This window comes from Vulpes lagopus, chromosome 5 (genome assembly GCF_018345385.1).
Source record: "Vulpes lagopus strain Blue_001 chromosome 5, ASM1834538v1, whole genome shotgun sequence".
In the NCBI taxonomy this organism is placed as follows: domain Eukaryota; kingdom Metazoa; phylum Chordata; class Mammalia; order Carnivora; family Canidae; genus Vulpes; species Vulpes lagopus.
The window spans coordinates 77484661-77499528 of NC_054828.1; the positions used below are offsets into that span (position 1 = coordinate 77484661).

At 38.4% G+C, this 14868-nt stretch overlaps 1 protein-coding gene and 1 long non-coding RNA gene across 3 annotated transcripts in view; one reads left to right on the forward strand and one right to left on the reverse strand.

Moving 5' to 3' along the window:
- The window catches only part of LOC121490672, a 59242-nt gene extending 57702 nt beyond the window's left edge, over nucleotides 1–1540 (reverse strand). The window contains exon 1 of the long non-coding RNA XR_005987745.1: nucleotides 844–1540. This is a non-coding gene — a long non-coding RNA (uncharacterized LOC121490672). The remainder of the gene's footprint in view (nucleotides 1–843) is intronic.
- Nucleotides 961–14868, forward strand: part of WARS2 (tryptophanyl tRNA synthetase 2, mitochondrial) — a 94685-nt gene continuing 80777 nt past the window's right edge. Inside the window, exon 1 of one of the 2 annotated variants that reach the window (XM_041754545.1) lies at nucleotides 961–1085. In XM_041754545.1, the coding sequence (XP_041610479.1) occupies nucleotides 996–1085 (90 nt within the window). In that variant the 5' untranslated portion in view covers nucleotides 961–995. The remainder of the gene's footprint in view (nucleotides 1086–14868) is intronic. The other variant, XM_041754546.1, reaches the window with a different exon arrangement.

Consider the following 14868-nt stretch of genomic DNA (forward strand, 5'->3'; position numbering starts at 1 on the left):
ACTGCACTCGAATTTCACCAGTACTTTGTACCACTCTTAAGAGATTTTAATGTACGGTTTTAATTCACAAACTTTGTCTTAATCTGTTAAGATTTCAGTTGCTTTTTTTTTTTTTTTTCATCAGTTGCTTTTAAGAAGAGTATGGGCATCCTTATTCCATTTATCTCGTACCTCTCCCTATGGAAATGTAATTTTCAGTATTTGGTCAGTGGATAAACATAAGAAGACACGTAAAAGAATCCTGACGAATTTCTTCCTGTTATATTTTTATTGATAGGTTCTTTTCTGTCTGGGAGCTTTCTGAGCGTATTGGCAGAAGCAGCAGTGCAGTGTTAATTCTTCTCATAATTTAACCCAAAATGCAAACAATTTCTTCTATTAGTTATCACCTTTTGAAGGCTTCCCTGGACCAGGCTTAAGCGCGACAATCTTAACCACCCCTCTTCCCCAATCTTGGGGTTTGCTTCGATAGCACTTAAAGGCGCATCGTTTATTAACTGTTGTGCATCAGGCCATATAAGACAGGGGTCCTTGCACCTTCAGTGCCTAGCAGATGGCAGGGTTTAAAAAACGTTTGTAGATCGAATGAATTAATAAGGCCACAAAAGTGTCAAAGCACCACTTACTGCGCTCTAACAGGACCGAATAGGCCCCAGTCCTAGAGAAACTTCTTAAAAGCTGCCTCTGGGCGGCTAGAATCCGAAAGGCAATTTACTTGACTTTCTTCCAGTCTAAAACGCTAATAAAAATCCCCGACAGAGATTTCTCCCCGCAGGAAGCCTGCACAGACCAGGTCTCCGGAGGAAGCACTAAAGCCGAGCCCCGCCCCGTTTCCGTCCCCACCTGCTCTGCAAAGGCCGGACTCCCGCACGCACGGGCACAGACGCGCGCCCGGGAGGCAGCCGCACTTCCGCAGCAGGCACAGCGGCGGCCGTTCCGGGACCGGGTCTCCGGGCAGACGTCACTCAAGTCAATGCGGCTCCGCCCCCTTCAAGATGGCGTTGCGCTCAGTACGGAAGGCGCGTGGGTGCTGGAGCTTCATCCGGGCACTTCATAAAGGACCCGAAGCTGCTCATACTCCCCAGGTAACCACAGATGGCCTTCCTCCCGCCAGCTTCCCATCCTGCTAGGTCCTTCTCGTCTCCCCTCCCTCCACTGGCTTCTCTCTCCCGTTTCCTCTGGAGAATTCCGAGCCCTTTCGTAAGGCCGGCCCGTCGAAGACTGCCTTCCTACTCGGGACGGACGTGGCGACGTTGCGGGGATGCGCGGTGACGTCACGCGCCCTGGTGGGAGGGGCGCGCCTTCGCTCGCGCACTAGCGTTCTGCCTCTTTCCCGGGGAGAGCTTGGTACCGCCGCTGTTGCCGGGCAACGCGGGGTGCCAAGTCCGGCGTGAAGTCCCCAGACCTTAGGGCCGGTCTTTCCCCGGCTGCCCGCCTTCTCGTGGTCGCGTTACTGTTTAGCCCTCCGTTCTGAGGGGCCAACGGAGAGATTAGAGAAGCGGCCTTGTGCGGAGTTGGGCGATTAAAGTCGGAGCAGCCGCTTGACGTCCTCCTGGCAGCGCGGCCCTTCAGTGTGAGGTGTCAGGGCATCTTTCACGCTGGGTCCTCATTCTCCGAAGTACACCTGCCTCGAGCAGGCTCTGAAGGAGTTACCGCAGGTCGCCAAAGCGCGTCGTCCTGTGCTGCGCCTGGCAGCGCTGCGGTCACCGTTGCTGTACCGGGTAGAGCGCATGGACGCCGGCCTCAACCCACCCTCCCCGCATTTAGGATTTTACTCTCATGGGGGAAACATATACATATATGCATATATATTATACGTATATACGCGTATATACGTATATATGTGTATATATGTATATTTATTTATATTATAAATTATAAATTTATTATAAATTATATATAAATATGTATAAATATCCCCATTCATTCATTCATTCATTCATTCGTTCGATATTTACTTCACTCATTCAGACGTTTACTAAATGTCTTCCAAGTGCGATCTTGGTGGCAGGCACTTTGCTGTACATCTCTTGGGACATATCTTCAGAGAACTAGAAAGAAACTTGAGATTTTGTGACTATTAGGTGATTTCTTGGCATCCTTGCGTATTCATGGTCAAAATGCATAGGTGTGCGGATTTTGTGTGGTAATTGGTATGTTGGGAGGAGCACTAAACTTGAAATTAGGAAATCAAAGATCAGGAGATTTGACTGCCACTTGATAGCTGTGTGACATGACAAGTCGATCTCACTGGGTTTATTTTCTTTAGCAAAGTGGGTGGAGGAAGGGTTGGACTGATTGACACATTAATGTTCTTTCAATCTTTGGAAAATCTATGGCTCCATGATTATGAAGCCAAAGTAAAGCAATGAGATTAATTTTAAAAACCAAGATTTGAGTTCAACTTGCCTTTCCAGTCATCTCATAAATTAATTGTTCTGTGCCTAAGTTTTTTTCACTGATACGGGCCTCACAAGATTTTTTAAGGATAAAAGATATGCCAGAGCGCTCTTTGTCAACAAAACGGCTACTTTAAAAGTTTCGGGCAGCAAAGTTAGGTTATAAAATTAGATAAGTCCATTAAATATCCCTCTCTTTGAAGTCTGAGGGTTTGATTCTGCAGAACCAAAATTGGTTGATTACTATTTTATAGCTAGCTAATAGCATATTAAAACCTGTGGTACCAAAGTAACTAAACCTTAGACCCGAACTTCCTCTCATTCCAAACCCAAGAGGTGAGGATGTCATGAGAAATAGAAAATCAAGGAGAAAAGGAAAACAACTTAGAGCCCACTAATGATTGCCCAGGGAATTTTAGGGAACTAAATTATTTTAAATGCTAAAGAAAAAATTTATTTTTCTTTTTTTAAAAGATTTTATTTATTCATTCGAGAGAGGGGGAGAGAGAGAGAGAGAGAGAGAGGCAGAGACACAGGCAGAGGGAGAAGCAGGCTCCATGCAGGGAGCCCAATGTGGGACTTGATCCCGGGACCCCAGGATCACACCCTGGGCTGAAGGCAGGCGCTAAACCACTGCGCCACGAAGGGATCCCCTAAAGAAAAAATTTCTTAAACCTCTGTTATTGTTTCAATGGAATTAATGAATATGGTTATCTTAAAGTTAATCAACTGTTCATCTAGATTGTTTCAAAATATAAAATTTCCAGAACAGATTAGTGTTTCCAGACACTGATTTATCTTTGAGTAGAATAAGAATTAAATGTAAGCGAGAGCGTTTCTTTTAAAGTATAAATCTACATGGAATTTTCAGTCATTAAATATGATGGTTTGAGAGATGAATATAGTCTTTTGAAAGCCCAACTGAGAAAAGATACAAAATTGTTTTCATAATGTAATTATAATATTGTTTGTAAATAATTATTTGCATAAACATATGCACACACAAGAAGACTGGAAGGAAACAACCAGTCTTAACTTTTAAAACAAAAACCAAAGCAAAACAGCTTTGGTCTTCCTGAAGAGTGAATTAGAAGTGACTTATGTTTTCTTCTTTAAGCTTTCTGTATTTTTCGCATGTTTTAAATTGAAGATATATCACTTTCAGACCCAGAATAAAGTGTTAAAGCATAAATCCCCATATAAATGCATAGTCATTAATATCATCTGTGATATTTTAGATCTCTAAAGACCTAAAGAGATACTTGTCCTACAGTGCTGTTATTAAAATAGCCTTAGAAAAGGACTACTAGAATTTATGGGCACTTTTCCTGTATGTATTCTTTTTCTCTTGAAAAGCATCCTTTGAAGTCAAAGCGATTTTTGTGAACAGATGCAGAAATATGTGAAGGAAGAATTGGATTCTTAAACCAGATGCATTAGACATTTTTATGATATCTCATAACCTTTATAGAAAACAAAAATTATTTTGCAAGAGTATATATAATCTAATAGAAAATATATTTTTTTTTATTTTTATTTTTTTAGAAAATATATTTTTATCAGATGGATGCTTCTGTTAAAAACTAAGAAATAGCCAAGTTGCTTATTACTACTTTGATTATGCAGTTATTCCCCCAGGTGAGAGGCGAAAGTGGGTGAGCCATAACAGTACTGTGTTGGAAACTAGGACTGATAAAAATTGTGATTCCTAGGCTGTTTTAATGTTTCCTTAAAAAAGCAAAATCTTGAGTAAAATGATTGGCATTGAAGACCTTTAGTTATCTCAAAGGTAGGCATTTGCCCCTCAAGGCTAGAGAAGCAGTCTAGAGATAGACTCAAGTTTAAAATAAAAAAGTAGAGAGAAACCAGGAATAACAGTGTTTCAAGCCATACTCATTGTGAGCTGTCTACAATTTATGTGAAATCGGTTTATTTTGCCAGGTGTTACCTCACAAAAAACTGTTGAAGTTTGACAAAATGAGAGTAGTCAGAGAGTCAGAGGAATGAAGATTTGACATGCTCCGTTTAAATACTGATGGCATTAGGTAAATTTAAGCCTGTCATCATTGTCCGAACAGAGAATCCACACTTCTTGAAGCACTAACTTATGATAGTGTTTTACCAAGAGTGAAATATTGATGGTTAGTAGACTTTGGCAAGAATATTTGTAATCATTCAGTATAAAATGTCCACATTTTGTTGCAGTTGAACAACACACTTCACTGTTAGCACACCCAACCTGGGTGTGGCCAGTATTAACATACTGTTCTTAATGTTAATGGCCACCAAGCTTAGCCAGTAGATGAAGGGATCATGCTTAAAAAAAAAAATAGGCAACATATTAAATTATTGTTCTTGTATTCAGTTCTCATGACTGGGCTTTTCAGACAATTGTTCTCTTTTTAACTTTTTTAAATTTGAAAGTAACTTCAGATTTACAAAGTTGCAAAATTAGTACATTGAATTCCTATACATCCTTCACCAAGCTTGCTTTTACATAATCATAATATGATGATCAAAGCCAAGAAATAAATTTGGTTTAATATTAGATAAAGACCTATTTCAAATTTCACCAGTTTTTCCACTAATCTGTTACTGGTCTGGGGTCAAATCCAGGACCCCATGTTGCATTTAGTTGTCATGTCTCCTCCAATTTATGGCACTTCCTCAGTTTTTCATGACCTTGGCGCTTTTGAAGAGAATTGATTAATTATTTACTAGAATGTCTCTCAATTTGAGTTTGTCTGATGTTTTCTCACAATTAGGTTATGGATTTTGGCAAGAATACCACTGAAGCAATACTGTTTAAAACAAGAGTTTAAGGCAGGTATTAGTACCTTCTTTTAAATCAGGAGGAAACTGACTTCATTTAAAAAACTTGCCTAAAATCAGAATGCTAATTAATTGTGGAATTAGGATGGTAAAATTTACTATTGGGATTTCATTCCCTATTTTGCAATTAATATTTGTTATTGTAGGTTTCTGTTGTCTTAATGACATTAAAATGGGGCAGTGTTCCTTGTGACTTTTCCCTTAGCTTGTCTCCGCCATGTATTGTCCATCCTGCTTGCAACAAATGCTATTCATCATGGAGAGCTATCAGGAGCTTCTCTAGCCATCATTTTGCAAGAGAATAACAGGGGTAGTTTGATGGGGCTACTTCACCTGCCTGTGCTTTCCTTAAGTGGTGTTGCATGAATCCACTCTAATGCCCCTTTAAGGTGAATCAGCGTAGGAGTCCATTCATTTAAAGTCTTCTTTAGATTGGTTTCCTTGCAAACTGACTTAGCTTATTAGAAGTAATAATCTTTAAAAACATATTTTAGTAGGTAATGGAAACTACTGATAGTAGGTAATGAAAACTGATGAAAATATAGAGGAGGAACAGTATGTAGAGGCTGAGGATTTTTCTAGTAACTATTGTGGCATCCACAGCCAGGAAATGCTAGAGTAAGGCTGCTCCCTGAAATCCTTAGTATATCTGTTGCATGGCTGCAGGTTACAGAAGAACTGTCTGCAGAGGCTTACACACACACACACACACTATATATATATATATATATAGATAATATGTATATATAATATAATGTTTTATATATATAATGTTTTTTTTATTTTATTTATGATAGTCACACACACACACACAGAGAGAGAGAGAGAGAGAGGCAGACATAGGCAGAGGGAGAAGCAGGCCCCATGCACCGGGAGCCCGACGTGGGATTCGATCCTGGGTCTCCAGGATCGCGCCCTGGGCCAAAGGCAGGAGCCAAACCGCTGTGCCACCCAGGGATCCCTATATAATGTTTTATATATATATATATATATATATATATAAAATCCATATCCATATGTAACTTTGTCTTTCAGAAAAGGAATAGACATTTAAGTAGCACCTTCTATGTGTTAAGGCCTTGTGCTGTATATATCTTATACTATAAGATATAGTGCTATATACACTATATCTTATTTTCTTTTCACAACAATCCTGTAAATATTATTCTACCCATTTTATAAAAGAGGAAACTAAGGCTCTGAAAAATAAGGTAACTTTCTCAAGTCAGAGCTAGTAGATGGCAGTACCAGGATTCAAACTCAGCCTTGTCTATGCTTTTTCCACCTGACCAGTAGTATTCCCTTATCAAATAAAATCTTGTATCAATCCCTATTAGGTAAAACATAAAAGCAGAGCCTTTCTGATTTCAAGAGTAGAGGAGTAGCTAGAGCCCTGCTTGTTTGACCTCACTGCCCAATGCCCCATACCACACTCTCCACACACAGGCAGGGCCCTGGAGATGATACCACACAACCTTAAATTTCTTATGGTGAAGTCTGAAAAATACTTTGGCTTCCTAACATATGCAAGTTGGCTGAGGACCATATATGATGGATGAATTATGTTCTAGGAGCTGCCCTGAAAATAAGTAGTTTGAGAGTATTCACTTTGATATGTATGTATTTTATCAATAAAATGCAACATATGTTCTATTTATCTTAAGCTGCACAAGTACTTAAGGTAATAGTAGTCAATTTTCCTTCTCTCCTCTCCTTCCTTCTTTCTAAACACAGCTCACTCCTACATAATATATATGGATCTTTCTGCACAAAGATAATTCTGTGGATTCCTTCTCAGTCACTATTATAACTAACCGGCCTCTAGCCTTCTCATAAAGAAAAGACTTATCCAGTTCTGCTCTTGATTCCATTCTACCACTATTGCTCAAGGTTCAGGAATTTCTCTTTTAGAGACTGCAACATGAGGCCTAAGGCTTCATCTTGAATTTCCACAGGAGCGATTTACTCATTGAGGGTGGAAGCTGCTTTGCCAGTGTGAGACACTAGTTGTGGAGAGATAATTTATAGGCACAGAGGTGCTACATTGACTCCAGCTTGACTTAATTTAACTCTACTCAAGCATTTACAGTTTTCTCTATATATCATTTCTTAGCAATACCCTACCTTTTATTCCCAGTCAGAGACATAACACTTTTTCTTAACTCCCCTGCTTACCAAATGACTCAAGGTCATTTCTAGGTCTTCACACCACCCCGACATCTAAGTTCTATCGGGCCTCTAACCATTTATCAAAATTCATCTACAGCTTTCTTTTTTTCATAGCAGTTATGCTTGCATCTATTGAACCTACTTCTGGTTTGTTAAGAAGTTGCCTTTTGACTGCCCTTTTGTCTCCTAAAAGGCAGAATTCAGCCACTCTGATTTCTAACCCATGTCGATTCTCACAACTTATGCTTCTCAATCCCTCTAGGCCAGGACACCAACCAGTGTGCGGGGTTGTCATTTTCTTCTTCGTATTCCTGTCCTGGTGTTCTGACTGTGACTTGTCATAGTGCCAGGCAAGTCCTCAGTGGATAGAGCCCTAATAAATGACCTTGATTACGTTGCTTCTTATCCCAGGTTTTTAGGAACAAAATAGTTGTAGGTTTTTCATCAAGGTATTTGAAAGCATAAGGTAAAATAACAAATCTCACCTTGCCAAACATTTTGAAGTAGAATCTATTATTTTCTGTAATATCCTGTTCTAATATAGCACTTTGTAGTCTCAAATCCTTCACATATTCTTTTAATCTGAGTGCAACAGACCAAGTTTCACTATTTAGTCATCTAAAATTTTTACTCACTGATTAAATTTTAATTGTGTCTTCTAATTTTTTTAATCAGTAATGATGTTGAATCTAAATAAGTAAATATTGGTATTCCTTAAAATTTTAGTCCAGTGGATTTTATTTTTGTATTTGTATTAAAATCATTTAGTGTTTAAGTTATTTTGGGGCCCTGGTCTGATAGGACTATGATAATTTTATCTGTTATAAAGACAATAATGATGTAGGAGATGATACTAATACACATTTATCCTTACCATGTACCAAGCATGGTTTTAAGCACTTGACAAACACTTAGCTTATTTAATCCTCACAACTCAATGAGGTTTGTGCTAAAATAAGCCCCATTTTACTGATGGGAATAGTAAGAGGTTAAACAATTCACCCAAGTTCACATAGCTAGCAAATATTAGAGCCAAGATATAAACTCTAGTAGCCTGATTCCGAGTTTGTACCCTAACTGTAATAAAATGCCATTATACTCTGAAACAAATTACCCATGATAATATGCTGATAACTGCCTTGCAACATTTAAATCTGTTCCATGAAAGCCACTTATATATCTTGCCATGGTGACATGCAGAGTAGAAATTATAAATCATCCTTTGTTGTCACTGTTCCTACACTCTTGTTTGGCTCGATGAATTATGAAGAAGGAGCAAAGCTGTCTTGTAAATTTATCTCCATGTCTCTATTTGGCTACTGCCACTAGGATTACTGTGTGTAAAATGAGGGCTTTAAACGCATGAGTCCCAAGGTGCATGTAGGAAGTTCTGTTTACACACAGTCTATAGTTAAAAGGTCAACCTGTGCACAGCCCTGCAGGCAGAGGGGAGGTGGTGAGTGCTGAAGCTGATGGATGACTGAGAGACCACTATCTAGGGTCTAGTTGGGATTTATGGCAAGAGTACTTTCTTCAAAAGTAGCAGAGATGCAAAGTGGGAAGATGGGAGAGATGAAAGTAATTAGTGTCGTGGGCCATTTCTAAAGGAAGTGATAAGAATTTTATTCCAAAGGTTCCTTATTCCAAGGAGCTTTTAAAGGAGTCTCTAATTCACTAATTGAATTAAAGTGAATTATTTATGGTTAGTACATCAATTAAGATGGTTTTGAAGCTTTAAAATGAGCAGCGTTGAACAGAATTTATTTTATACACCAAACAAAGGGCTCCTCGTGAACTTTTCCTAATATTCCCCATGAACAGAGACTGCATGGGCCATTCTACTTTATAGTCATTCAGCCCCACCCTTTGCTGAGTATGTTACCTTGGGTCCCTTTGGGAAGCAGGAGAACCTAAAGGAAAAGGGATATGGAACTGTTTACTCAAATCCCTGATTTGGATTCCTGTCTTTCCATGGGGAGAATGGGCTAAGCAGCCAGTCCATAAGTTTGCTGCAAGAGAGAAGAGGTCTCTTGAGCTGGGGCTAAGTGTGCAGGATGAGGATGGAGTCCCAAGGAAGATGTTACAGACCACAGACTATGTGGAGCCCTTGCCAGCCAGGTTGGCCCTCTGTGGATACTAGTTACCTGGCCACCTGGCCATATTGGTTGTGAAGGAAGATCCTTCTCTGCAGGTAGGAAACTGGCTTCTCCAATGACTGACTGGCAGCTTTCCAGCCATCCTCATGCCACCAAGCTGTGAAACTCGATAAACGAGAGAAGCAAGTGTCTAGAGAACAAGCAGTCACATGAACACTGCACTTGTCTTTTTAAAATTTACTGGCCCTTTCCTAAGAGGAAGTGTGATAAAACAGAAGGTGTGTGACGTTGGAATCAGTTAGGCCTGGTTGTACCAACTGTGTGATGCCAGGCAAGTTATTTGACCTCATTAAATTTTAGTTTCTCATCTGTAAGATATTCATAATAATGCCTTGTAGGAATTTATGTGGATATATAAATATATAAAGTCCTTTTGCCAGAGCACATGACCTAGTGAGGGTCTTCCATACTGGATGATGATTATTTCTTCAATAACATATAATTCTACTCAGTGAACTTTCTTCTTTCCTTATTAATATTAATAATCCTTTGATCCCCCCATCACCATACTTTCCCACCCTTCCATCCATCTCCCCTCCCAAATCAATTTCACCAAATTAATCTCCTTAAAGCAGCACTCTAATTATGGTTTTCCCCTTGCTCACCAACTTTGGGGGCCTCTAATGAAGTTTAGTTCCCTTAGAGCTCCACATTCAAGACTTTCCACAGTCTAGATCCAAAACACTTCTCTAGGCCATTGCTGTCTTACATGGATCTTTTGCTTTGGTGTTCATAAAATTTCCAAGTTTTCTCAGAGCTTTTCCCTTTTACTTCTTTGTTAATGCCATTGTATTTTCTTAGAAAGGCTTTTCTTCCCATTCTTGTCCGTATTCCACCATTTTAGAAAAATGAAACAAAAGCACACAATTCTAGACTTCAAGTTATATTACAAAGCTATAGTGATCAAAACAGTATGGTACTGGCACAAAGACATAGATCAGTGGAACAGAATAGAAAACCCAGAAATGAATACACAACTATATAGTCACTTAATCTTTGACAAAGCAGGAAAGATATCCAGTGGAAAAGATAGTCTCTTCAACAGATGGTGCTGGGAAGACTGGACAGCAACATGTTAAAGAAATGAAACTGGACCACTTTCTTAAACCTTGCACAAAAATAAATTCAAAATAGATTAAAGAGCTAAATGTGAGACCTGGAACCGTAAAGATCCTAGAGGGAAACACAGGCAGTAACCTCTTTGACATTGGCAATGGCAACTTTTTTCTAGAAATGTCTCCTGAGTCAAGGGAAACAAAAGCAAAAATAAACTATTGGGACTTCAAAATAAAAAAGGTTCTGTACAGCAAGGAAACAATCAACAAAACTAAAAGGCAACCTTTGGAGTGGGAAAAGATATTTACAAATGGCATTTCTGATAAAGGGTTAGTGTCTGAAGTATATCTAAAGAACTTCTCAAACTCAACACCCCAAGAATAATCCAATTAAAAAATGGGAAGAAGACATGAATAGACACTTTTCCAAAGAAGACATACAGATGGCCAATAAACACATGAAAAAATGCTCAACATCACTGATCATCAGGGAAATACAAATCAAAACTACAATGAGATACCACTTCTCACCTGTCAGAATGGCTAAAATCAACAACACAAGAAACAACAGGTGTTGATGAGGATGAGGAGAAAGGGGAACCCTCTTGCACTATTGGTGGGAATGCAAACTGCTGCAGCCACTCTGGAAAACACTAAGGAGATGCTTCAAAAAGTTAAAAATAAAACTACCCTATGATCCAGCAATTGCACTACTAGGTATTTACCAAAGGATACAAAAATAGTAATTCAAAGGGATACAAGCACCCTGATGTTTATAGAAGCATTATCTACAATAGCCAAATTATGGAAAGGGCCCAGATGTCTATTGACTGATGAATGGAATATATATATATATATAACTATATATAATAAATACATATATATAATAAATACATATATGTATGTATATACATATATTCTGAATATGTATGTGTATAATGGAACATATATATGTATATATAATGAAATATTGCTCAACCATCAAAAATAATGCAATGATATGGATGGAGCTAGAGTGAATTATGCTAAGCAAAATAAGTTAGGGAAAGACAAAGATATGATTTCATTCATATGTGGAATTTATTAAAGGGAAAAAAAGCGAGAAAGGCAAATCAAGAAACAGACTCTTAACTATAGAGAACAAACTGATGGTTGTGGGGGTGGGGGTGATAGGGTGATGAGTGAAATAGATAATGGGGATTAAGGAATGCAGTTGTCATGATGAGCACCAGGTGATATATGGAAGTGTTGAATCACTACATTGTACACCTGAAACTAATATTATCCCGTATGTTAGCTAACTATAATTTACTACAACAACAACAACAACAACAACAACAGAACTTCTATATTGGTTCTAGGAAACTTTGTTCTGAAGCCGGAAATAATTGCTCCCATTTTGAAGTTTTACAGGATTTTGTACTTTCCTTATAGAAATTAGCACATCCTTCCTTATATTCTGTCTCTGCTTATAGGCATTTGCTTTAGGACAGATGGAGAGCATGCTCTTTTTTTTTTTATTTAGACCTTTTATGAACACTCCAGCAGGAAATGGCTTATAATTAATACCAGAGTTCCACAGGTGCAGCCTTAGGCTGCCACTCAGCAGGCAGATCTTACCAAAAGTATGTTCATGGAGACCTCCATCAGTCATAAAAGCTGGGGAGAGAAGGATTCTTCCTGTTTAGCCCTGGCTATGATAACTATATGTGTGAGAAGATGAGTTATTACTTAAGTCTTTGGCATAATAATTCTTGTAACAGAAAGAGCTCAATAAGTATTTGAGTGAATGAATTCAGTGAAAAGTAAAGCCAAGGAGGTAAGACAAGAGACAGTGTATACCATTGGCATTTAGCATATTGTTGAATTTAAACCATACTTTTTTGTGTATATTTTTAAGTATCTAATTCAGAAGATGTACAGTGTTTGCTGCAGTTCATAAGTGATCTTATTATTGCCCAAAGTATCCAGATATTTATAAGTGATTGGAAGATAATACTGATTTTAATTCAGGGATTTTCCAAGAAGGCTGTAATTTACAACTGGTTGTTATAACCACTTTTATTGCACTCTAGCTCTAAATTTATTTTTCACAGGCATAGCTAATTGTACTGCACTTTGCTACTTCTGTATATCATATTAAAGTTTGTTACCTCTGTATATAGAAAAGTATAGACATACTCAGGATTAAGATGAGAAGATTTTATTTTGAGCATAGGTTTGCCTCAGAAAACTGGTTCAATAAATGTGCCATATTATCTATACAAGTGATACTGTGTTTTCTAATATTATAAATCAAGAGTTTCTGCAACTCATGAAGGAAATGAAAAGCTCATTTATTGTATCAACATTGCCTTTTCTTCTTAATTGTCCATCTTAAGTGTCTTTAAAGCAACCTGTCAGACTATGCCTAGTACCTTTGTTGTATCGATCTTGGTATGCCCTACATATATCTATTTATCTATAGTCCTAAGTCCCACTGCAGTACACTATGTAGACAATGAGGCCTTTTGTAAGCTTCCAATCTAATGCTGTTTCATTTTTCTTTCCACCATAGTAAAAGTAAAGCAGTGTGATTCAAGCAGGATTTAAATCTATGTTACAAAGAATTTATGTTTTCTTCTTTTTAAAGTGGCCAATGGTTATTTAGTAGTTGATATGGAAAGTTTTATTGTTATATTTATTACTAATTCACGCTTCTTGTTTAATAAAACCTTAAAAATCAACCAGCATAATCCTAGAACTGTCACAGAATGTCATGTCTATTAAAAGGGGTTGGATTGCAGCATCTTCCAGATAAATCTGTGACTGTAGTGGCCAGATATCTTGTTAAATCAGGGACCAATTATACCCATAAATCTTTAAAATGTCTTACAAATTCCAGTGTTTCAGCATCCATATGACATCTCCCACATTGTTTTTCACATTTTAAAATGGAACAGAAATTCTTTAGCAGACCATGTGTCCTTAATTTTGATTGGGAATATATTAACATATCTATGACTCAACTAGTGGCACAGCTTATGCTCTAGTCTTATTCTTCTGTCTAAATAGTAGACTTTGGGGTCAGATTTCCATGATACCTGTCTTCTTGAAAGCCAAGTGTCCACCTTTAGATTTGGACATAGGGTCAACCAGCTTCCATTTGAACCACATGTTAGAAGGGATGGGGAAAGAAAGGAGTGACTCCTCAAAAAGGAGTAACAAAGCCATGACTACTGATAGGATTACTGCCAGCTGAATAGCACTTAAATTTGCTTCTTCTTTAGTGAGATCAAGAAAAGCATGTAAAGTGGGAAAAATAATTTTTAAAAATCAAGGGTTTTTAACCCTCTGTAGGCTCAGACACTAGGAGAGAGCCCAAAGTTGATGAATCTGAAAAAGAGACAGAAATGGGAGAAGAATCACTGGAGTGTGAGAGCAGATCTAGGGACTTCAAGGGGGTAGATGATTTCAAAATCACAATGAAGAGCAAGATAGTGGTATGGTACAATAAAGACTAAAAATTATCCACTGGCATGTACAATTGGTATGTCACTAAAGATATTAGCAACAACAGCTTTAGAAGAGTTATTGGTGCAGAAGATTAATTATAGTGAGACAGGAGGTGAGGAAGTGAGGATTGCAGTTTTGAGGAGCCTGAGTGAGAAGGACATGTCAGAGATGGGGAAGGGAGCTATAAAGAATGGTCTGACCAAGCAATATTTTTGGTGGTAGATCTTTTAGGATGGAAGTGACTTGAGCATGATTATAGGAGGCAGTAAAGAGACAGAGGTTGGACATATAAGAAAGAGATAGAAAGAAACAGAAGAAATGCAATCCAGAATGCAAATGATTAAACACTAGGTGAGAGAGATCAACCCTGAGACTGGGGGAGAAATGACTATTGTGTCTAGATCAGTTTGCTGGGAATGGGATAGGAAATCCAAAAACCTGTTTGGTATAATTCTCTTGGGGGCTCACCTGAGGAGACAATATAGGTTAGTGGTTTGGTGAATGGGTTCTAAAGTCTGACTGACTGGGTTCAAATCTAAATTATTCCACTTGTTAACCACATGTCCATGGGCAAGTTACTGAACCTCTGTATCTCATTTTCTTCATCTTATATGATGAATTAAAAGTTAAAAGCTTGGGGCACCTGGGTGGCTCAGCAGTTGAGTTCGTGCCTTTGGCCCAGTCCCAGGATCGAATCCCACATCAGGCTCCCTGCATGGAGCCTGCTTCTCCCTCCATGGAGCCTGCTTCTCCCTCTGCCTA